The sequence below is a fragment of the Trematomus bernacchii genome, unplaced genomic scaffold (genome assembly GCF_902827165.1).
Source record: "Trematomus bernacchii unplaced genomic scaffold, fTreBer1.1, whole genome shotgun sequence".
In the NCBI taxonomy this organism is placed as follows: Eukaryota; Metazoa; Chordata; class Actinopteri; order Perciformes; family Nototheniidae; genus Trematomus; species Trematomus bernacchii.
Window position 1 is genome coordinate 5665103 of NW_022987821.1, and position 25838 is coordinate 5690940.

Sequence of the window (25838 nt, forward strand, 5' to 3'; positions counted from 1 at the left end):
TTACAGTATACTGTATACTCATATATGTAGAAGAAGTTTGTTTGGGGTCCACCAGGCATACAATTTGAATGTTTTACATGTTTTCCCCTCCTTTTAGGACACTGTCTCTCCCTGTTTCTCACCTTATTGGCGTGCAAACACACACATAAATATATACAGGGTCCAGGTGCAGCAGAGCACATCCTGGAAGCACAAGGTTGAATTTGAATTAAACTCTTTTCTCAGACCACCAGCTGTACCCTTGTCTGTTCTCACTACGCACTATAATGTGTTTAAGGCAGATGCTTTATACGCATATGAACGCTAAAGGATTGCGACTGGAATTACTTGAGTCAATCTCAGGTGTGCAAAGATGTCATAAGACGAATATAAAACGTGTATAAATGAGTACACAGGGCTGTGAAAAAAGTGTTTTAGAGTCAGTTTTGCTGCACTAGCCTAACCGAGTGTAGATGTGAACATGAGTTGAATTTGAAAGTTCTCCTACATGCCTTCCAAAGAAGTGAAGGTGGAGGTATTTAACAAGCAATTTAAGTCAATACAATGAAAGAATTAGCTTGAATGTGAGTAAAACCCGTACGTCAGAGCCCACCGTATTATATATTATTACTGCTGAAGTTTCAGAGTTTAACTTGCAGCCGGCTTTGTATGGGAGACAGAAAAAAAAGCAGTAAATCCAGAGAGGATTCTAATGCAAATTCATCATTCCCCGTATGAAATAATACAGCCACATTAAAACTTCCCTCAACATAAACTCTCTGACAGAAATTACTATTGACTTGCAAATCAAAAAGCTAAGCCCCAAGACACCCAATCTCATCCAGAGAAGGAGAAGAAACAGAGAGAAGGAGAGGGTTGGACGTGGAGAGGAGACAGATGGGAACGGAGAGCAGTGACAGACGGAGGGACGCAGAGAAAAAGAGAACGCGGTGTAGAGAAGGAGGGAAAGAAAGTGAGAGCCAAAATGGAAAGAGAGAAATGCGTAAATTCGAGAGGGAAGAAGTGACAGAGGAGAGGATGCAGACAAAAGAGGAAAAGCGATAATTAGCCACAGTCTAGCAGCCTGACAGATCTGTTAGACCACTTTAGCTCTCATCCACTAGTGCTGGGTACTTCATTACCAGCCTGTTTGCTCTCTCTCTCCCGCTCTCTCTCTCTCTCTCGCTCTCTCTCTCCATCGCTGTGACTCTCGGTGTGTCACTTGTCCATTCTCCGTCCCCCGGTTTGCTCATAATGTATATTAGATAGTCCTTAGCATTAGCATGATGGATGAGGGGCCATCTTTGGCTTGTTAGCTTGGTCTCCAGGGACAAAGAAAGACAGAAATAAATGTCTACTAGCGTCATGAGTGGGCGGCCATATTGCCAACACACAAATGAAAGGTACTCTTGAAGAGGCCCTATTATTCTTTTTGGGGTTCTCCCGTTCCTGTAGTGTGTTATATAGGTTTGTGTGCATGTAAATGGTTTGCAAAGGCTAAAATCCCAAATCAGACTGGGCTCTGGTTTCAGACAGAGGGTGAAAAGAGGCACTAAATAGAAATATGAACCTGAAAATGATCATGATGGAGCCCTTTTATAATGTTGTCTTTGTCTCCACTAAGAGAAATCTAACAAATGCAATATTCCCCATGCTTTAACACTAAGAGTGATAGTCCTACCTCCATAAAAATAGAGGCATATTAGTAAGTATTATCAGGTAGTGTGGCCTGATGTGATGCCACAGTCACTCCCATCCACATGCTGCCTCGTCAGCGGTTATTTTCACCCAGCTCCTCCACCTGAGGCTGGGACGAGGGCTCATTCACAAACTCTGCACATCTGTTAAAACACAACGCAGCCCGCTAGAGGTTGGAACCCCCGTGCTTTCATTCACACAGACGTACACACAGCCAGAAATAGACGCACACAGATCCACCCACCTGTAGTGTTTTTCTAGGCGAGAAAAACCTGGTGTAGCCTAGCAACAATGCTGTGTGTGGTCCGGCGGCTTTTTATGGCACCACACAAAAATCCTGGGTGTAAGCTTACCTACTTGTGTGTGTGAAATATATATATTCATGAGTTGAAGTGCGTGTCGGAGTACGTTATGTTCCCACAAAGCACTCGTTGATAGCTGCGGCATGCACGTTTTTCTCATTGTTTCCAAGGGAACAACATATCTTTCATCTTTCATCATCGATTTAATGATGCTGCTCATTATGCAAGTGAGACATCCTCAATGCTAATCGAGCTTTATCCAAATGTTTTTGAAGGTAAATGTGCATGCCTCTGCCCACTCTGTGTTTGCATAGTTGTGCCAACTGAGACATGATAGCCCCCCCCCTCAAACACAACTCCCCTCCTGTCAGAGCCCTCAACAGTGGACTCCGGCGCTGTCTCCCTAATTTACCGTTGGACATTTTCATTAGGCCTTCAATGGCAGGTGTGTGCCGTGATGGGCGTCACATCTGATTAGAGCTGTGCGAGAGGCTGACCTGTGGAGAAAAAAGGTTAGCTATGCTTGTCAAATTTTATTAGCCAGAAGGCACCGCTCGTAGCCGGAGCAAGAAACAGAGGAGAGGAGATGAGAGAGCAGCGAGGAAAAAAACAGAGAGAGGCCGAGGCAGAGAGAAGTAACGACTCCAGGGAGAGGGGTGTGTTGTCAAACGCACCATTGTGCTAAGAAAAGCAAGATGAAGGAAAGACAAATAAATGACACATCAGTGAGCATGCTCCCAGGTTTTTACAACGAAGTGTACATGCCTTTAAGTTCACCTGACACTGCGGCAAAGTCAAAATCACTGTAGACAGCCTCGACTAATTGTGGAAACATGTTGTGAAAGAAACTACAAGCTGCTTTGGATGTGGATTTCTCATTCCTGAATAGTGTTGGTTTTCTTCTTCTCATTTTGGAGCGACACAGATTTCTTCCCCTATAGAGAGGAAAGACTGGAAGGCAACCAGCGTGCAAAGCCACATTATATAAGAAGACATGCAGAAAACACAGCCTGTTAGGATTTAGACAACACCTGCCTTAGGAAGAGCTCAAAGAGGAAAAACAACACATCATTAGTGTAGGCTACGTATTAAGTCGTTGTCTCCTGTGCCTTTAAAGCCTGTTTTATTAGACTTCCTTTTTGCATCCAATCAGCTCCCAGCCTTTCCTTTGTTCATGGTCAGTTACACGGAGGACTAGTTTTAGATTGTGAGTTAATCACGTTTCATTTTTATGGCTGAGCACTTAGCCAAACACAGAAACATGATGAGTAATCTGTCTGTTGTGTTAGACGCCATAGGAAACAGTTGCAGCTCTAAAGGGGGTCTGACATATGAGGGCATTGTAGTGTTAGTTACACCATGGGAAGTGTAGGATCCAGTGTTTTAAAGCAACAGCCTGGAGTTCGGACAAAAAAGGAACATGTATTTATGTACGGGGGACATTCAAAAGCTCTTTGTTTCTCCATTGCCTCCAGTTTGGAGCTCCACAGAGTTTCTATCTGACCCAAAACTGTACCAGGAAATCAAACATTGACCGCGCACTTTGATGTCTGCTTACCTCCAGCTCGCAGGCAGGCAGTGAAGAAAAAAAAGTGCCTGCCTGAGCGTTTTCCCCCCAGTGTGTTGTGTTTAAATCAGCTGGCCGCAGCGAATAGAAGTCACCAAATCAGCCGGCGGCGGCGGCGCACACTTCCTAATTAGTCTGCCCCCACACAGGCTCACTCCACAGGATAGTTGCATTTCTCACACTCTCTCCCGCTCCTTTTCATATCTGAAGGTTTTTGTTCTCACTCCAGTTCCCCCTGCTCCTTCTTCTCACTCATTTCCAAGTTTCCGTCTTCATGTTGCTGTTTGGTTTTGCTCTCATTCTGTCTTCTGGTGCGTCTTTCATTTCCTGATCCTGTGTCTCATCTCCTCTTCCTCTCGTCTCCATCCTCCTCCTCCTCCTCCTCCTCCTCCTCCTCCTCCGGTATCACTTCCCTCGGTGCGCTCTCAGATCGACCTGCATAGTCAGATACTCTGAAATATGGATGGATTATGATAGTTGCGCGGAAAACACGTCTGGCTTAAGTGGTAGCAAATTCTGTGGTTGAGCTAATATTGCAAAATAAGACTATATTGATGTATTGATTAGTTGCGGTCTATTTACATGTCCGACACTCAGGCTGATGCATATGAGCTTACCACCCTCTTGGAAATAGATGCACAAAAAGGGTTCTTCCTGAAGGGCTGAACTAAAGAATGTGGACAAGCCCAAACTCCTATTTGGTACGAGTGAGTCCCTCTAAGTTCAAACCTCCATACATCACATATAAAAGGTTTGTTTGAGGAAAATCCGCACAAATCCCTGGTTCCTTTCCCAATCTGACTTTAAGGTTGATTCTGTACTCTAACATGGGGGTCTGACTACAACCTGTCTGAGCCCAGCTGTCTCTCTGTGTCAAAAACAGTCAAATCGTATTATTCCATCGAGAACATTTTAAATCACCAAAGCTTTTTCCTGTTGTGTTTATGCAACTGGTCCCAGGTTTGCAGACAGGCAATCAGCAGCCGTTATGAGCTGCTGATGACAACAGGGGAGCCTTCCTGTCTCCCTCACACACACATGTAGGACAGACTAAATGTGTCTACTTATACACACACTTATGCATCCTCTCCCTCTTGTGTCACTGTTTGGAAAGCAGCCAGCTAAAAGTGTCAGCCCATCAACCTGCTGCTCACCAAACTCCAGCCCCCCCCCCCCCCACTAATGTTGTATCCAGAATCAGCCTCTGTCTTCAGCTATTAATATGATAATATGTGGCGTTGTCAGTGATGGAGGCCGCGGCGTAATGAGATAATTACAGTATTGTTTCATTGGAGGAGCGACACGCACGCTCAATCAACATGGCAGCTTTAATTACGGGCCCAGGGATTGGCTAATGGGTTCGGTAGAAAAGGAGTGGCGTGAAAAATAAATAAATAAACACAAGTTGGCATCATGCATCTGTTCTCTGAGGGTCCGTTGTTTGTTTGTTTGGGCATAGAGAAGAGCCAGTGGGCGGCAGAGGGTGAGTAAGAGCAATAAAAATCAAGTAATAAGTGAATAAATAAATAATACGGGAGATTAGGTGTGAATATCTGAACAGCAAGGTTGTTGCAGGACGCAGCACTAGGGGGGAAACGCAGATTAGTATTGATTAGCTGAGCGTTGAAACAAACCACTGAAGCGATCTGGAGAAGCAACAATCAGCACGTTGGATACATCCTTTATTTAGGAGTAGCATCTAAAAAAAAAAATTGGAAACTCCCAATGGCAGCAGGCACATAATAGCGTCATTTTTCACATCAACATAGTAGCACTAAAGTGTGTCTAACTCATTAATGACTCACATGAATCTGGACATGTTCACCCTGTCACAGCGAGTCCCAAATACTCAATTACGAGGATTAACTCGACGTGGAAACACACACTTTTTACACATTCCTGAGGTTCACACAAACACACTCTCAGCCAGATTTTCTAATTAAAGGCAGGGTCACAAGAGAGACTTAAACACGTAAGCTATGTACTTCACTAATGAACCTCTCTATCTGCTCTGTGTCTCGCTCTCCTTCCCTCTTTTTCGGTCAATATCTGCCTGGGGGTCAGACCATTAGCATGTACAACACAACGCCCGTTTGATGAAGGCTGCGTGGGTGTTTACCTGCCGGACAACGGCCTTCCTCACGTGTACTTGTTTGAGTTTTGCAGGGCAGAAGAAGGGCTGCAAAGTTTGCCCCTTTTTTGGAATATCTTTACACAGTGTATCTCCCGCAGACGAAACAGCATATCAGTGTCAATATGAGATACGGTTTCCAATGCCGCCAGTACACACAGATAAACGTCAGGACTATGTCGTACTTTGCTAGCACATGCTGAGGATTGTGCTCACTCAGGCGCACCATTTTGTGTCTGGACTTTTGTGTGTGTGTGTGTGTCCGTACTCTTGTTTATGCATGCTCTGTACTCCCAGGTGTGTGTTGCTTATCTAGCATTAAGGTCCAGTGAGCATGATGATGTTTCTCTTGAAGTTTTGTCCCAATTCTGTCCTAGCTCTTATCTTTTCACACCCCTTATTTTGTGTTTTTTGTCGCCGAGGTATTTTTCTTTTTCACATTTCGGTCACTTGAAGGTCAGGTTCGGTGGGATCATTCGGGTGACGACTTTTCAATGTGTCTGCAGTTCAATTGAGGAGAGCGCCGCATTGGTCTATGTCACTTCACAGTGAAAAGGCACATCCATCAAGTGCCTTTTCCTCCCTTTTTTGCTCCATTTTCCCACCTTGGTTTCCTCTGTCAGCTGTGGAAAGTTCAGTTCATGCACTGATGTCTTCTCAGAGGCAGCACTTTGTGGATATTATCTGCCTGCCTGTCAATCTTCCCGCGCTGTCAAGGGTTGTCACTGCAAGGCAAGAAAAATACAGGTGGATTTAAGAAAAGGATGAACCTGAATGTGCCATGTTCCACCTGGCTTTTTTCTTCCCTTTTTAATCCCCAGCTGCGGTGAAAATTAAACCGTTTATCTGGATTTAGTTTAGGAATTTGACTTGAAGGCCATGATGAGAACCCTGTTGGTCTTTTTACCTAAATCCACAAGATTTAGCTAATAGCTTCTCGGCAACTATCTTCCATTTTTAACACCCTCTCTGTCTGTCTGTCTGTCTGTCTGCAGTGATCCACGTCTCCAGGGGCAACGCAGGGAGCACCAGCAGAACCGAGCCGCTCCGGGATACGATGAGCTGGAAGCCGCTCGACGCAGAGCGCTGGAGAACGACCCGAGTCGGGTAAGTGTGCATGCATCTGTTATGTGTAGCTTTTTAGTTTACAAGGAGAGCTTTTTTTTCCACTTCTTCCCCTAAATATCCATCCAAACGCCATGGTATGACACACAACACGCCCACACTGGACACCATTTTCAAAGATTGAAATGTCAAATGAAGGAATACGTGTCTCCAGAGCTTCCTGTGAGGCCGGCCTGTTTTCCCCCTTAGCCTTTCTCGGGCTATTTTCAGCTCCCTTGTTAACATTTTGAGGTGCCGAGTGCCACCGAGGCGCGCCCCGCTCTCCTCCTGATTTAGTTTATGGAGAGATCTATTAGACCGGTGACATTTCCATCCACCCTTTCCTTTAGCTCAATACAACCTCCCTTCGCTCTTCTCCCTCTGGTATTATTGTCCTCTTCTCTCTCTTTCTTTAACATAGTTTGGACCCAAGGGGCCTGACATCTCCCTGCAGTCGCCTCTCCTAAGCAAGCTGCACTGCTCCATGTCCCTGAGCCTGTATCGATCCGGCCTGAGGAGTCATTTCATTTACCTCCGTACACTCCCGAACTCCACCACGGAAATCAATAGCCATTTATCAGACATTTTAAAAAGGGATCTTATTAATTGCGTGCCCAAGGATGCAGAAAATCGCACTTTGATCCAAATCAGAATTCTTTCAAAAGGCATTTCCTTTAAGCTTGCAAGGGAACTCTGGGAAATATGGGATACTGACAACACACCCAATCACCTGACAACGTGCTTCCTGCAGTGCTCGTTTCCTCGCTGATTGTGCTCCACGTGTATATTGAGCAATGAAGCCCTGCCAACCAGTCTTCATTAGGCAGAGACACTCTCCGGCTGCTTTCCTTGAGGCCCAAAGGTCTTCATCACTCATTACACTTCCCTGTGCAGCATGTGCCGCTGCCTTCAGAACCCAAACACTGATGCAATTAAAGCGCAGCAAGCGTGAGGCGCAACCTCTGCCCTCATTTGTTGTTTTTCACCCAAAAAAAAGACATAGGTGTGTCCACGGTGAAAGCCAGCGGTATGTTGGTCCCCTGAGGAGCCCGATAATGAAACACCCCCTCTCACAATCACACACACGTGGCGAAGAAACAGTAAAACCGTAAAACACCTGGGAAGTAATATCTGGCACAAAAAGAAAAGAGAGGAGATGGAAAGATGTATAGAAACACGACATGATGGCGGAAAAATTCTTGTATTATACGAACAACTGGAAATAAATGTATATTTTCCAATCAGTTCTCAGTAGATATAGTAAACAGAACTGTGTGGATGCAAATATATAAACATTTGAGACTGGAATAAGACATCATTGAGTGCTTATGTGGATGGTTGCTACCTTTTAGTTTCTGTGTCCACACTAGGACATTACTCCACAAATATTTACCTGTTTTCTCTCTCCGTGTGGTACAACTATAGTGTAAATGCGGCCCACTCAAGCGCGGCACTCTATGGCTGGCTTCGGCCTTGTGTGATCAGCCTTTTAGCTGCCGCCTCAACCACCAGCGCCGCGATGCTCTTTTATGCTATTTCTGTAGCCTTGAATGGTTAAAAAGGTTTATCCAAGCTCTCCACACAAGACCAGGAGCTCCCTCTCTGAGTGGTTTGTACGTGAAAGGGAAGACGAGTCTGTGTGTGTGTGTGTGTGTGTGTGTGTGTGTGTGTGTGTGTCCATTTGCTCGAGAAGGAACCCACTAAGCTACGTTGGTGTAAACAAAAGCGTGGATAAAAGCTTGTGGTTCAGTATCTATTCATGTCTCTGTTTATTCTCTCAGCGGTCATCCATATACATGATCTCGAGGTGGAGTTGTCACTGCGGGTGTGTGTGTGTGTATGTGTGTGTGTGTGGAGAGCCACGTTTCAGTGGGTGTGTGTGCAGCTAAATCCGGCCTTCAAACAGGACTTCATGTCCCCCTCCTCATCTCTCTCCACTAACCCCTCTCCCTCCATGTCCCTGTCTTTCTATCCTTCTCTAATGTGACCCTTCCCCCTTGTTCCCTGTCTGTGTATAGGTCACACTTGTAATTATGACAATCACACTGTCCCCTTCTTTCTGTCTATTTTCTCTGTATGCTAATGATAGGCTCTCTGTAATGTCTTGATGGCCAATTAAGCCACATGGCGTTTTCTTTTCATAGACTCCTTTGTTCTGTAAGTCGGGAATAACTTTTCACATGACATTGTTATTGGTCAGACGGATACAGTTTCAAACTCAATATTTCCACAATCTACTGTAGAATGTTGTACGGGATAAATAAGGGGTCTAACCCTTTTTTCCAGCATCGATGAAGCAGAGGCCCAGATATCCCATGTTTATATCCATTGTGTTATATCCATAGACAAACTGAAAACAAGTATAATACTGTTTATAGAGGATAGTAGTTTGTACAAAATGATTTCTGAATAAAGCAGGATTTTGCAATTATCTAAAAGTGGTGAATTTTGAAGATTTCAAGTGCTCAGGTAGCAATTTCAAGCAAAATATCATGTTTTCTGTTTTGTAAACGTACTGTTTCAGCTGATCATGTGACTCCACAGTGCACCAGAGTCCATTTTATCCAGTGTAACAAAGACGCACACAGTATAGAAAAAACACACACACACACATACGCCCATGAACTCATGCATCTTATCTTCAACTCATTACCCTGCGAGTCGTAAACTACAGTGGCAGCACATGTGACACCTTAATGAACACAGAAGTCATTGAAAAAGCACGCACACGACTACACACTCGGAGTCATTATAAAACACACACACACACAGAGGCACTCGCAAAAGTCCAGATACGACTTGTCATCCGTCGCGCAGCTGTTTTCTGTACTTCTCTCTAATGTCGTGTGTGTGTGGACATCCATCACCTTGATGATATTTTAATGTCACATCCTCGGGCTGTCTCAATCTCTCCCCCCCCCCCCCCCCCCCCCCCCCCCCTTTCACTTTTTCTCTCCCTCCCACACGTCGGCCATCACTTCATAAATAAACCCCCACATCATTAAGTAAACACGCAGCAGCCTGTCACCGTGATAGATGGCCCACACACACACACACACACACACACAAGTACTGGTAGTTTGTGCCCACAGGCAAAAGCCCCGTTGGGTTTGTGCGCCCACGGTCCTAATGATGTGCACGTATTCAACTGAGATCTGAGAGTTAGGAAGTCAGAAAGTTATTACCAGCTGCAGATGTGACCGCTGGTTATATTTTGATTTTGATTCACTGGTGAAATCTGTTCCACCACTGCGTTTACGTCACAAGTGCCTCCTTACATCACTCCCTTTTTCTCTCGCTCACCTGAGGACACACACTCACAGTGCTAATGGGGGTGCTGGCAGGCCGTCCCGCTGTGTGTCTACTGTTGGGGAAGCTGCTTATAAAGACAAGAGGGGCACCCGAGGGAGAGGAGCGGGAGAGAGCAGGCAAACGAGGGAGATAATAAGGGAGTGGCAGCGAGGCAGGAGAACAGAGAGGGGGACATGTGTTTACAGAAAACGTTTTAAGGTACCTGTACTTGAGTATTTCCACCTCTACTCCACTATATGTTGGCAGCAGACTTTGAACTTTTTACTCTTTTGCAGGTAATATTATTAGTGGAGCCCTATTATGTTAATATTTGGGGTTTATATTTTCATTTTGTGCCAAATCATTGATTATTTACTATGTATGATTATGTATAGCAGTTTATCTCATCATTAACAGCTGCAACATTTAAATGACAGACACATTAATGCATCATTAATTTAAACCAGTGATATAATATATATTATTCAGAGAATGGCCCCTTTGGATAATAACTTATTTTAGATTTGGTATATTTAGCTTTTACTTAAATGTACTTTACTTAACTCACGTATGAAGGAATGGAAAGGAGATAGTTTAGAAAATGTATAGTAGAGATTATGGCAAGCTCAGGGTGTCCTCCAACATGACGTTCAAATCTACCTGAGGCATACAAGGAGATTTCCCTATGAGAGTTGCTGTTATGTTGTAGCATGCATATTTATTGTGTGCAATACATGTTTGGTGTTTGCTCGCTGTCCAATTAATTAGAAACTTTGTGCAAATAAACTGTTATAAATGTAGAATTTCTAAAAGAAGTGGAATGGGTGCGTGGGAGACGGAGATGTGGCTGTGTGCATATGGAAGAAAGTGAGGGAGCAGGAGCAGCTGGTCCGGGGGTGTTTCTCTGAAGGAGGCAGCACTAATGTTAGTCTAATGCTAGTGTTAATCAGGTTAGCATATGCCCCGCGTGTGTGCGTGTGTGTGCGTGTGCGTGTGTGTGTGTGTGTGTCTCTCGATTGGAGGTTTTACCGATGCACCTGCCATATTTTAATGAGGAAAGAGTGAAGGATGACCAGCTAGCACACACACAATCACTCAACATCTCTCTGTGTCTGTCTGTCTCACTTTCTTTCTCTCTCTCTCTCTCTCTCACACACACACACACACACACACACACACACACACACACACACACACACACACACACACACACACACACACTCACACTCACACTCTATCCCCATGGAAAAAGCTGCATTTGAGGCATCCAGTCAAGTTGGATTCAGTCCCGCTTTCTATTTTTCATGCTCACAAGTTTAGAACCTATGTAGCCTGGACTCACTTTACACACACGTGCACATGCATACACACTACATACAACCACAGATTGACACGCGAGTACCAACGCCCGCTCACACACATTTTATAACAGACTTTTAAGAGGTTACATACCACAAACACATAAGAAATCCACAATCAGGCAACTATTACACACACACACACACACACACACACACACACACACACACACACACACACACACACACACACACACACACACACACACACACACACACACTCATCATCAAAGCGCTCAAACCTCAGCCAAACAGAGGCTCTTTTCAGAGTTCATTTCTTCAGCCAAGCCCACGCTGGCAGCTCACACACACCAACTTTTTTGAGGGGAAATCTCGTAATTCCGTAATTACACGAAGCGCAGTCTCCTGATCCTGGTTTCCTCGTGAGCCTCGGTGCAGCAGTCGATGCTGTGCGCTGATCAAAGCCTTCCCCCTCGGCTCCGCAGTTCTGGACCGGGCCGCTGCTATTCTGGACCCGTGTAATTACACAGGCCCCGCCACATGTTAGTGTTTGGATCGTACACCCCAGAATAACCCTGAACACGCTACTGTGACTGCTACTGCGGGGAAATGACAGAGGGGAAAAGAAGGAAGGACACTGTTGAGGCAATAATTATAAAATGAAAGTATTGCTGCAAGGACAGTTCCTCTGTACAAGCCAATGTTCAGTCTTGCAGGATCTTGTAGGTTAAAGTACTTGCAAGAGAATTGAGATAATGTTTTGCATGCAAATGTAGTTTCTTGTGCTTCATTGAGCAGGTCTCCCTTGAAAAAGAGATCAATGATCTCAATGGGATACAACCTGGATAAATAAAGGTTTGAAATGAAATGAAATTAACGTTCTGAAAACAAATTACTGATGTGAAACCTGAAAATGGGCATACTATTTCCCCTTTCATTGTTTCCAAGAAGGAGGTGTGAGGCAAAGACATTTACTTTCAAGATTGCTAAATATTTTCATACCTTTTGACCAACTTCATTGCTTTACTTTGTGTTTGATTGGGCGAACACAGGAGCCCTTCCTCTTTCTCCAAAAACACACACGAGCTGAACTCTTGCTCACACTCCTGGGAGACGAAGACAAGAGTGAACATCTCATTCCGGCATTATGTTTCTTCCCACTGCTTTGAAGAGTTTCCGCTCACACGTCTTGCACCTTTCTCCCGCTTTTCTCTTGGCAAAGTCACAATGAGCAATTCCGTCCACGGCTCGTCTCTGTCCTTGTCTCTGCGGCTCATCCCCGAGGCTCCGAACACTTCTCTCTTTTTGTTTTAAGTCGCTTCATTCCAATGCTGCGCAGCAACCAGCTGAGAGTCTACTTCCTCGTCTCCCTCCTACCATCCGGGCTGACGAAGGCCTACAGGGACTGATCTGGCGTGTGTCTTTATACCTCAGCGTGTCTCTGGCCTACGGGCAAACTGCAGAGTGTGATCTGTCTGCCAGTTGATAGAAATCTCTCATTCGGCTGCTCACTTCACTTTCACTTCAAAGCTCGTCACCAGTCTGTCGTTTGAGTCAAAGAAGGAGAGGTTCAGTAAGGTCGGCTTTAAGTTTGTGTCTCTTTGCTGAGGTCACATCTTATCACCTTACCAAACCAACTTGTTAATTAATGCTCTCATGGCATTTTGTTGTAGTAACACTGTCAAGTTCTGATCAATTTTAACTTGTGTCTTATTCTTGATACAAGAATGTTTGGTTAACCTACTGGTCGACTATTCCTTGCAGCTCTAAAACAAAGCCAAGCCATTTGTTTTACTTCTTCGTTTAATCCTCAAATTGAGTTCATCTGGAGAAGAAAAAGAGCCAGTGGATAAATCGTAAGATGAGGAACTCAAACAGATGGAGGACGTGGAAGAGGAACCTTGTGAGACTGAAAGACTGGGAGATCAAAAGAGCTGCTTCATCATCAAGGAAAGGAAAACCTCTGAGACAAACCTGTGCTTCAGACAAACAAACACGACTGAGGATGAACTCTGGGTGAACGGAGCCTTTAACACCGATGGATCTCACTCTGGAGGGCCTGGATTTGGCAGGAGTTGCATCAAAAGTGTGTGAAGGTCAAACACATCCACCTCACGACATTTGCAGCAGGCCATTGGAGGACGTGAGGAGCTGGAGTGACTCATCAAAGCCTCGCCGATGGTGGTGGTGTCAACCCCCACATCCCCTCATCTGTTACCGTAAGGTGGAAGACTGAAGAGGTGTGTGGGGTCAGGTGTGTGCATCAAGACCTGGAACAAACTGTCTCTCTGTAACTCACACACCTTATGACACACTATTGGGGACTTCACAACCTGAAGAGGGAAGCACACACATACACACACACACACACACAGGGGTATTTGGATGTTATTTCAGCGAACAGCAGGGAGGCAAACAATCCCACTGAGAGGGGAGAGGAACAGGGACACGACTTCAGTAAATAAACAACACCCCATGGCCACTGCCACGACCACACACACCGACACACACATGGAACAGGTTGAAGATGGGAGTTGATTGGAGCCTCATGTAACACACACATGTAGGTCCCCCTCTGTTAGGCAATGTTCTGCAAGCCACTAATTATGTTTGCGGGCAGTTTAGTTAACATGAAATGTAATATTCTGTTTACAATCAGAACAAACCAAAAACAATACAAGTGATTTAACCCATAAAAGGTCTAAAACACATTCTTAATGGATGTAATTACAGTGAAGCATGGGTGTGATATGGGTGCTAAAATGGTGGAACATGGGTGTAATACAGCAGTAATATTGGTGTAAGATGGGTGTAATAATGGTTAAATAGGGGTGTTATACGGGTCTATTAATGTTAAATATGGGTGTATTTTAGAGAATAGCAATCAATTCATTACCCTAAATATTTATATGTGGATGCCCATTCAAGGATATAACAATCATCCAGTTATAAAATGTTCCTTTAAACAAATGAAATACTCATGGGTTGCGAAACATATTTCTGTTGGTCCACTTCGAGCCAGTGGCGTCAGTACATTTCGGGGAAAGTAGAACTTGTATTTAAAAGTTCTCTGATGCATGTAAACATTTAGACATTTTTAGTTTATGCAAACCGTTTGAGAGCTTAGCAAATGTATTCAGACAGATAACGTAGTCTGTAGAGAGACTTAGCGAAAGCATGTACAACTCGTACTTATCTAATGTAGATAATTAGCTAAACAGTCTTTTCCCCCTACCTGTTACATCCTCACATGGGAAGATTAAACCACCCACACACACACACACACACACACACGCACACGCACACGCACACACACACACATCCATTCAATGTCCAGAGCTGTATGTAAATGTGTGAAAGCCATTCGAAGGTCAAGAGTTGAGGCCTAGACAAACACTAACAATGAAGACAATTACCAGCAGATTGGCCTATTACCAAAATAGACTGCATTCCAGTCTGAGTGTGTGTAACCTTTGGACCCCCCCTGTGTGGGTGTGTGTGTGTGTGTGTGTGTGTGGGTGTGTGCGTGTGTGTGGGTGTGTGGGTGTGTGCGTGTGTGTACCATCTGCTGCTAACGAGCTCAGAGTGAGCAGGGTCCAGGTGTGGGAGTGTTTAGTGTACATCGGGGGGCAAGTGAGCCTCCTGTTTGATACACACACACTCGGAGCGTCTTAATACAGCATAATCTTGTGTGTGCCAGCGGCTTAGCATGAAAGAGGTGCTCTGACCTTTTCCAGATTTGGTTGGTTATTAGTCGGTAACTATGCCAACAAGCTATTTTATGAAAACATGTAGAAAAACGTTCTATTGTAGAAAGACACTCAATCAGATACACAAGGGAATGAACAGAGAAGTTTAAGAGAGTCTACGAGATGATTACCTTAGCAAAGGATGTTTTTTTAACTGTTTGACCGTCTGTTTGCAGAATTAGGGAAAAACGGCTGACCAGATTTTCATATAACTTAGTGGAAGAGTGTTGAAAAGGCCAAGAAATAACACATTACATTTGTGAGTGATTCTGAATCATGAATCATGTTCCATAACATGGTATGGAAGAGCATTGGTTCTGATTTCATATGGTGTCGGAACAATTGAAAAAAATAGTATAATATGTCCTTTTTAAGACTAAAACTACATTGGCCAGTTCTATCTGAAAAAGCAGTGCCCTAACATCCATCCATCCTGACTATTAATGTTGTTTTTCGAAATATGCATGCAGACATTGTGTAACTGTGCATCTTAACAACATGTTGCATTATGTTACCCTGCAGACTGTGTGTGGGTGGGTGTCTACCTTTATATATAAAGGTGTTGTTTCTCTGTATTTCAACATAACAAGTTTACAGTCTTGCTCTCAACAACAAGTGGCAGTTTGACTTTCCGTTTTGTTTTGCGTCCCCCTTTCATGCGTGCAAAATCTTTAACAGATTTCCTCTCTGCCAGCCCCTTCCCTTAATCTGTTCCCCCTCCTCTCATGGGGCATCAGCACTATCTCATCACAGTGGATGGATATCGGGTGTTTACCGCCTCCTCGTGCCAGTCGGATGCAGGGCGTGGGGGTGAGGCTGCCAACAGGAGGTGGGCATGGGGCGCCAGCAGAGGCTCCACACTGAGACACATGCGTAATTAGCATCCAAGACGGATGGATGGAAGGAGGGAAGAAAGGGATGGATGGATGGGAGAGGAATAGATGGCAGTACAGGAGGCTAATTATGCCGTTTGGCAGGAGACGGCGCAGCGAATGGCTTTGGAAAAAGGCAAATCTGAGCATCTCAGTCCCAGGATAAAAGCCCTGCTCAGGCATTGTGTCAAAGCACTTGGACTCTCGTATAAGGCTTATTGTATATGGGAGCATTGCGAAGCCAAAAGTGCTCCAAGAAAATTCATTTCCTGATCCCCGGCAATACTTTCTGATGAATGCGACAGCTGTGCTGCTGTAGTTGATTGGGACGTGTGTGTGTGTGTGTGTGTGTGTGTGTGTGTTGCAATGCATATCATCTGGCACTGTCAAGACGGGGCTTTCTAATTTGGAAAAAGGGAAAAGTGACATTTTGCTCATTCACACTCACACACGCGTGCCAAGCACTCTGCCGGAGCGTTCGTCAGCTGCAGCAATGACTCTGCACAATTATACTCTTTACAACAAAGATTGTTCCTGATATGTTTAAGCTGATTTGCTCTCCCTGATGACAAAGTATTAAAAAGCAAGTCTGAGGATCTGCTGGTTGTAAGCTTTGGGTGTAGATTACACACAACAGCAGTGGAAGATTAAGAAAGTCTTCCAGCTTTACAATTTTCCCACATGACACGGTAATGAGAAATGGGAAATTCTCTATTGTGGTCTGGCAGGCAGTCTGGAGAGAATCTGGCTTTCTGTCAGCTACTGTCTGCACAAGACATTAACTTTTCCACTGATAACCACATACATATACTGTAGATACACATGTGATGTCACCAGGTTCAGCATGAGGACGTGAACTTGCGTGCGAGGAATAACAACATCAACGTTTCCGCCTCCGGTGCTCTGAAGACGAGGCCGTTTTCTGTCTGACCGCCAATTCAGAAGTTTTTTTACTGCTGCGTTTTGTCTCTAACTTGGATGAATTTCATATTGCTGTTTCACCAGTTGCCATGGTGAGACCGAGACTTATTTTGTGTGTTCGTGTACTTGCGAGTGTGTGTGTGTGTGTGTGTGTGTGTGTGTGCGTGCCACAGCTGTTTTTTAAGGCACATCATCTGGCACTGAAGCTGGCTGTCTAATTTGGGGAAATGGGCTTCTGCAGAAAAGGCGTGTGTGTGTGTGTGTGTGTGTGTGTGTGTGTGTGTGTGTGTGTGTGTGTGTGTGTGTGTGTGTGTGTGTGTGTGTGTGTGTGTGTGTGTGTGTGTGTGTGTGTGTGTGTGTGTGTGTGTGTGTGTGTGTGTGTGTGTGTGTGTGTGTGTGTGTGTGTGTGTGTGTGTGTGTGTGTGTGTGTGTGTGTGTGTGTGTGTGTGTGTAGTTAATAAAGGAATCATTGAGGCCTATGTCTGCAGGCTACTATGTTAATACAATCAGTGGACAAAGAGTATCACTCATTTTATCCAAACACACATTTCCTCCCCTCCTAATCTTCCTTTTCCCTTCTGCTGCGCTTCACACTCAGAAGATGTATGATGTCTTGTGAAACACACACACTTGGTCACACACACACACAGAAGGCCTCCCACCTGAGTCCCAGCTTCTTTCTGAGACTAATGTCCCCTTTACCTCACATTACGCATAATGTCCCCTACCTACCGCACAGGCACAGCCATCCAAAAGATGGAGCATCCGCTTCCAGACATCATATTAAACCTGCGCACTTCCACAATATTAACATATACACACACACACAGGCACAAAGCCACTTTAGTGAATGGCGCAGCAGCCTTGCCTCTGATGTGCTTTCACTTCCTGGCTCCCATTCAGAGGCATTAGAGCTTCCAACATTACATGCTAATGATATCTGGTAATGCGCCGCTGAGGCATTGACATACAGAATGAGTTTAAACTCATACGTACATGCAAAACACGGCGATACACTCGTCCTTCACGGAGTCATTTAGACTCTGTAGTGTGTGTGTGTGTGTGATACTAAACTCTGTGCATGAGGCTTCACAATGTGTTTACCTCTTTAGATGTGGGGGTCTGCTGGACCTGTGATTGTGTGTTTATGTACACACATGTCAGTTGTTGTATGTTAGGCTGCCTCAGTGTGTGACTGCTGGAGTGTGTATGTCACGCTACAGTGGTGTGCGGTGTGTTTGACCGGTGAAATGTCCTCTGAGTAAACAGCCTGTGTTTGTATGTGGAAACAGAGCCCAGAACCCAGATTACAGATGATTGAAACTGTATGCTCTCTCCTCTCTGTCTTTGTTTAAACCCCTGTGTACTGCTGTAACCCTGCACCTATTGTGCAAGCACATGAAGGCACGCTTTTCTACATGTGAGCTCACAAAAAACTTTAAAGAGGACATATTATGTACGTTTTCAGATTCACATTTGTATTTAGTGCCTTTCCTGTGACATGCTTTAATGTTCATTAAACAGCTCTTTATTTTTCTCATACTGCCTGTGCTGAGCTGACCAGATTTCTGACTTTAATCAATCCCATCCTAGTGTGTGGATGACAGCGTGAACAACCTACCCTATAATGTCATATTCTTCATATAACTGGCATGTTTGTATGAACAATACACACACATGGTCAATGTAGGGGCTGCTTACATGTGGTTACGTGTGTTGACGTTACCACATGTGGGGCATTGCATGAGTTCTCCCTCTTGTTTGGCTGCACACGATACATCTAAATACTGAATATTCGTCCGCTTAATTTCCATATTATTGAGGTTAAGCGTATAGCCTGAGGATACGTTTGTTCTGCTTCAGTCGGCCGACAATCTGCAAACAGCTTAACTAATTTTTGTAATCTACCTTCTATAATTACAGTATGAATCAAACTAGTTGCTCAAGGGTGTTTTGGCTGTTGGACTGATCCTTGGACCTTCTTAGTCTCCTTACGTTTTTCTATCCTGCCTCTCCTCACAGATGGCACCCAGAGGAGCCGAGTCTCGCACGGCGCCCCGCTACGAAGAGGTGGACCGGCAGTACCCCACACAACCCAGGTGAGACCACTCTGTCCACGATGCAGGAAATAAAGGGACAACTTTGCCACTCCCTCCCTTTGTGTCTCCAATACACACACACACACACACACACACACACACACACACACACACACACACACACACACACACACACACACACACACACACACAGCACAGACTAATCCTCTTTGGAGCTTATAATTAAATCTGGAGTGTTTGCCTTGGGAGCGTCTACTCATCCTAGGAATAGGAGTGCTCAGCTCTCCAGAGAGCAGGGCACAGGCAGGAGGATCTGACACACACACACACACACACACACACACACATGCACACACGCAGAGGGGGTGGTATGAAGAATGTATACCCTCTAGTGTGGGTTTAACAGAACCGCACATGTTCCTTTTTCATTTGTTTAAACTCTCCCATGTCAAATGAGGTACACATACCTCTCCTCATTACAGTCCGTGAGAGTGCGTGTGTGTGTGCGCACACGCCGAGCAAGCGCCATCTTTGTGATGTTGGCGGCCCCCCCCGAAAGCGAAGTGGAGCGAGGAAAGTGAGAGGACGAGAATGAGGAAGAGAAGGGACACCGGGATGGAAAGGAGGCGGAGTGAGAAAAAGAGAACAGTCATTTCACGGGTTATTGCCCCCCCTGATATGACAGGCACCAGGGAAGCTCAGACATCAGCACCAGCTCGGGGGGGGACACACACACACACACTGAGAATCTGAGGGAGAGGAGGGACATGAGGATGAGCGCAGGGACAGATTATCCAGCTGTGGAGACAAACCCAAATGAAGACAGACACACCGAGAGACACCCGCATGACCTTTGACAGCTCAGACTGCACTCAGGCGCAGATAAAAGAAGCACTTATCAGAACTTTCTCCGGAATAATATTGAGGCAAGTCCGGAAAATTGAAAACCTCCCCAGGCGTTCAGAAATGAACGTTTTATTTCTGAAATTATTAGTCGACAAGAATCTTGGAAAACCATTAACCGTTTGAATAGGTTTTAAAGCAAGATGACCAGACGTAGGCGCCTATAGTCATTGCATAGAACAAACGGCTGTTATTCCATATGTTATTAATTACAGCCGTGTTTACCCTGCGATGACACGGCAATATGCTTCCTGTGAAAAGGTCCGATTCTCTGTTCTAGCCTCTTTGAATAATGAAGATGTAGCAGCTCTCATGTTCTGTGGCTTGTATTTTGAGGCGTTCAGATAAAAAGTACGGTTCAGATAATGTTCATTAGCTCAAGAAATATTCCCGTTGTTATCTAATTGTTGTTTGTCTCCTCTTTGAAGTATTTTTAGGCCCAAGACCCACAGGATAGGATTCGTTTGAAATGCACACAGTACAGTTATCATGCTTCTTGGGACATTTGCCTCAGCAGAGGAGCAGTGCCAGATAGAGTTTGAACACTATTCAAACTCACATGTTTGTGTTCTTGTTTCTGTCAAGATAAATCATGACTCCTCAGTCCCCCCCCCCCCCCCCCTCAAAAACTCCCACTAGCATAAACACAGAGGCGAGAGGAGGGAGGACGCAAATATATTCCGGGAAATCTTTTTTCTTTTTTTCATGGAGGGAAAGAACAGGAGAAAAAGAGAGAGCAGTGAATTGAATGCATTTTTCAAAGTGGAGCTGAACTTTGTGCGAAATCCCCCCGGGGGCCGCCATTATTGAAAGCCATTTCCTCTCAAAATGAGTGCGGCTCCACCATTGGCCTGGCTCCCATTAGCATACATTTGGCCTGCCTTTGTGTGGAGCCGGCTGGGGCTGCAGCTGGAGGGGTGGGAGTGAAGGAGGTGAGTGTGAGTGTGTGTGTGTGTATGTGTGTGTGTGCATGGATAGTACAGGAGATGTAGCAAAGCACCTCACAGATGGGAGAAAATGGAGAGAGGAGAGGAATGAGTCAGAAGGATGGCGATGAAATTGAAGCACACATTTGAATATTTCACTTTAAGTGTCAAACACGTCCATCCTCATTGTAGCTCTCCAAAAGAAAACACATAAATATGGCCCATTGCATTTTGAGATTTCAGTGTTTTTGGTTCTGTTTTTATTACATGCGTTCAACTGAATTTGACTTTTTGTAGCTTTTAAAAAATACAGTGTATTCCACTTTCCTCCCAGTCAAAAAAAAAAACAGTAGGTTTGCCAAGTTGCCTTCCAACTTTCTTGTTTTTATCAGATTTCCCTTCACTGGCAGATCTGTCTGGCTATTCCCAGCTCTCAAATCAAGAGTTTCTTTAGACCTGAAGGAGTGGATGCCAAGGAAGCATGGAAAGAAAACGGACCTCCGCCTGGGACTCAGTGCCGAGAGCTACAGCGCGGCAGCCAACTTGAGGAGCTGAAGTCTGGGAAAGAGGATTTGGAGAAAGGGCTGCGTCGAGTGGTTGGCCCCGGGGGGGGGGGGGGATAGTGCTACTTTGGCTCTTACCTCTGTCTCCGTCGGCCATTAACGCCGGGGTGCAGCTCAGCCTGCGGAGAGGCTCTGTGCTTGGGGACACACACAGATGCACACACACACACCGCCATATGGAGAATATTAACATCATTACCAATTCAAAGCAGCGGGTCATGGGCTCGGCGACCCAGCCCGGGGTTATCCAATCAGAGCAACCCCTGACCCACTCCCCCGAGGTGATTGGATTAGGAGGGCCGGGTTGGCGCGACAACGGTGCTGGCTGTGGCTGATAATTGGGTGATTAATGTGAAGCCGCTGAGTCAGAATGAACACACACCAGCTTATGAAGCTCCTGTCACATCTGGACAGTGAGATGACCCACTGAGGAGGAGGCAAGGTGTGTGAGGCCAGGTCGTCACAGGCTGCTGAGTCTACATTTTCTAGGGAGTCAAGAAAGAAAATCTGCAAAATTTAGCTTGCTTGTTGTGACATAGATACAGTTTATTTGAGATAACTAGAACCCAACCAAATTATGTTCTCGTCTAATAGAGTACAGCAGAAATTAGTCAACATTATTTTGTTGATTGATGGAGGACATTTTAAGGTTTACAAGAGTTGGCACTACTTTCTGTTTGGTGTCTGTGGTTCGGTTTGGATCTGGTCTCCTTTTTAAGCCAGCAACGCTCGCTGTGTAGTGCTCTTTATGTCAGTCGCTCCTCCACTTTTGGACTTCTGAAGACCTTTATCACGTACCTCTTTCTGTCAAGGAGCCTCTCAGGTTCTTTTGTTTGTGGACTGAACGCTTAGTGCTCTCATCAGGCGCTCTCGGCCCCCCCCTTAAAAACCACAGGGCAACATCTTGATTGTCCTCAGCATGTTGAGTATCCTCCGGTATGTTGGGGAAGTATCCCTGAAGGACTCTTATCCGACCTTCCTGAAAAGTGCACACACTTTCCCAGTCTTACATCCACTTGATTTTCTCCTCCATGCCTCAGCACATGAGCATTTTCACCCAGGGCTTTGTCTGCTCAGGCCTTAATGAGCCATGTCAAGACTGGACACACTTAGCAACACAAAATAGAAAATAATAAATGACTCCGCCCCTTCTGAGTGAAAGTAATGTGTTGATTATAATACGTGAGTAAATAAGGGAAGGAAGGAGGAATATTGAAGATGAAAACTGCTTTTTAATTTGGTCAACTGGAAAAAACCTCCCAAAAAATCCCCCTTATCCCCCAATACTGTTTGTATTTATTTCAAATCTGTAATATCGTTAAATCCTGTATTTTGAAACTCCCATAGAGTCCGGATGGTATTTTCAAGGTCAGGGGAGAAATCACATTTTCTCTGCCCTCGTCTCATCTTTATTAAAACCCCATTCTGCTTCTCACAGTTTCATAAATGATCAAGTGATCCCCGGCCCGCTGCTGTCCAGCTGTCGAATGACTCACTTAAAACTCGCCCAACTCAGTTAGAGTTATTGTCTCCGTAACTTATTTCATTTCTCCGGTCCTGGAGAGTCTTTCTTCGTAATCGTTTTTTCTGCGTTTGGCCCATGACAGCTGCTGATGTCTTTCCAAGACCCTCTGTGATTGGTTTAAAAGGTGATGTGACCCCTGTCTTTTATTGTTAAATAAGCAACCCAAGAGCATCTGAAGCAATGTGGGGATTATTGTGTTTGATTTCCCGAGAGGTGTCCTACCCCGTCTCTTATTTGCAGGCCCTTTTATGAGGGATCCCATTGGTGTGCAGAGGCAGCGGTGTTTGTCCTGCTAACGGTGTTTGTGCTCAGACACAGAGAAGTGTAATGGAATCAGTAGAAATGAAAAGCTTTAGCTAGCTAGACACCAGTGGCTTCACCTGTTTACAATAACCTTTTTCTGATTCCATCAATCCTTTTTCTCTGTATCACTTCGATCATAGCATCTCCTCTTGCACTCCGTCTCCCCTTATTTCGTTGTTCCCACAGTCAGGTTTGCGTTCAGGAAAATGAAATAATCTCTTTATAAATAAACCAAAACATACACTTTGAGGCTTAGAATGACATAGACTGTCGCGTACTGACATTCAGTCTGCAGACAGACACTGACGGGCAGCTCTGTGGAAGACAGGTCAGCAGGCATTGAAATGTCCTCTTCTTTGCACAGGATGCAATAAAATATAATAGAAAGGGCATACAGTGAACTAAGTTTGAACTGCGAACAATCTGAGAAAGTCGCAGCGAGCTTAAAGTCTCTCCCATCTGTTTCTGTCGTTAGCTGCTCAGCACGTCTCTATTACATGATAACTCTCCCTCTTTGAGAACTGTCCAAGACGCAAATCTGCCCTTTGACCGCCTTAGCAACAGCTTCTTTTACTTTTTTGGTTGGCCAAGGAAAGCACTTGTGCTCTTGCAGTGATTTTGAGTTACTCTGGATAGGAGCAGTATTTAAAGGTGGGGTCGGTAAGTTTGAGAAACCGGCTCGAGATACACTTTTTGTTATATTCCATGGAATGCTCTTAACATCCCGATAGCAATGAATATCTTAAGTGCTTTGACAAAAAATCCATAAACAAATGTCATCTGTGGAAGCTGTAGTACTGTAAAAAGCACGACCAATCATTTGAGCCGGCCCGGCTAAAATAACTGGATGGCCTACCTGCCTGTCAGCCTTCCATCTGTGCACAAACTTATCTCGTGCCCTCATTGGTCATGTGCGCGTTCGTGTGTGTTGGAGGAGGGGCTCTGTAAGGAAGTGGCAGATTTTTTCCGGCTGTGTATTTTCAAATTCTAGCGCACTCGAGCTGGTTTCTCCAAAATTACCTACCCCACCTTTAAATGTAGTGCAACTCATTAGAATAAAGACATAGAAAGTGTAAGGTGTAATGTGCAGCGATGCGGTTATTTAATGATGAAAGGTCACTCAAGGCACTGTTTAACTTAGAACACTTCCAGAGCCCTGTGTTCCTGTTAGTGTTTACTTCCTGTCGTTCTTCTTCTGCTGATTTGTCTGTTGTCCAACGCTCTGTTTTCTTACCTCTTCCCTTCTTTTGCACTCCGGGCATTTCAGCCATCATTGATCATGGATGTTTGTTGTTCACAGCTGAAGTTAAATTGACCGGACTTCTTTCTGCAGATTGGACTAAAAGCATGACATCACTAAAGCATGAATGAGTCCTCTGAGCTTTGTGAGAGCAGCTATTCTAAGTTTACACACTGATGTCCTGCTGCCTCTTGTCTCTCCTCACCTTCTCATTTCCAACAGAAAGCCTCCCTTTCTATCCGTCCCCTCTGCTACCTGCCCTGCTACGCTTCACATCCCTCGTCACAGAGAGCGTAAACACGGGCCCATTTACACCAGGCACATGTGTGTTGGTGAGAGCCAATTTCCACTGCTGTTGTTGACATAGCGGGGTTTGATTAGCAGCGCTGCCTCGCGGCCGGGGCAGAGTGGCTAATGGTTTCCTCTGCAGCGGAGCCAGGGGCCTGCTCTGTGTCCGTAGCACTCAGCTAGCACAGCGCCATTAGCGACTGTGTGTTTGTGTGAGTGTGTGTGTGCAGGGTTAGGACAAAGATGAATTTGGTGAATCTGGAGAATGCATCATTCACTAATGAGTATGTCAACTTTCTAAACATACCGTATTACATCTTTTTAAATAAACAATAATTCATGATAATGTTTTATCTCTGTCTTCAACTAATCTCAAAGAAACCATAGACTGTGGATTTTGAATAAATGACATTTCCAGCTGATATCTCTATAAATTATGACACTATTTACCCAGAAAAGTGTGTGTACACATCAGATGAATGTGTGTGTGTGTGTGTGTGTGTTTGTGTGTGTGTGGGAGTGTTTAGCAGTGAAGTGCAGCAGCTGTTTTTTCTGCAGAGCAATTATTTCATTTTGCATGCAACGCGTGTCTGTTGCTCGTCAGTTGGCTAACAGGTGAGCACATCGCTGGCAGATGTGCTTACATATGTCTCGGTGCTGCATCTGTATGTTCTCGTATTAATGAATGAAATGTGCAAATGAAATTAATGTGAGTGCAGTTTAACATTTGCACTCATTTTTTATGCATGTGTGGGAACAAAAGCAGACAAACACACATACAATCAGTCTTACACTTGAAACTGAAGGCAGAGCAGGTTAGTAGTACTTGGTACATGTTCATTGTTTGAGGTGTTCTTTATGGCTCTAGAAAGGTTTGTTATAAATATCATATTTCAGTGCTTTTTCTGAATGAAACATCTTTGCATAAACACGGGTATTGGTGGGAGACACATGTTGTTTTCCAGCTGTTTAGGAGGACCAGTGTGGGGGTTCTAATAAGAATTTGGGTGGAGGGGGAATTACTAATTTCCTCCTTCCGTTTCCGAGGGGCAGGTGCAGGGTAACCCCCACCCCTTATTCCCCATGCTTCCACCATA

General features: G+C 44.8%; 1 protein-coding gene across 4 annotated transcripts in view; it reads left to right on the plus strand.

Annotated features, from left to right (window-relative positions):
• pard3ba (par-3 family cell polarity regulator beta a) overlaps positions 1-25838 on the plus strand; it is a 116128-nt gene that overhangs the window by 85570 nt on the left and 4720 nt on the right. For all 4 annotated transcript variants that reach the window (XM_034151302.1, XM_034151303.1, XM_034151304.1 and 1 more), the window contains 2 exons: positions 6673-6784; positions 18956-19032. In XM_034151302.1, the coding sequence (XP_034007193.1) occupies positions 6673-6784; positions 18956-19032 (189 nt within the window). The remainder of the gene's footprint in view (positions 1-6672; positions 6785-18955; positions 19033-25838) is intronic.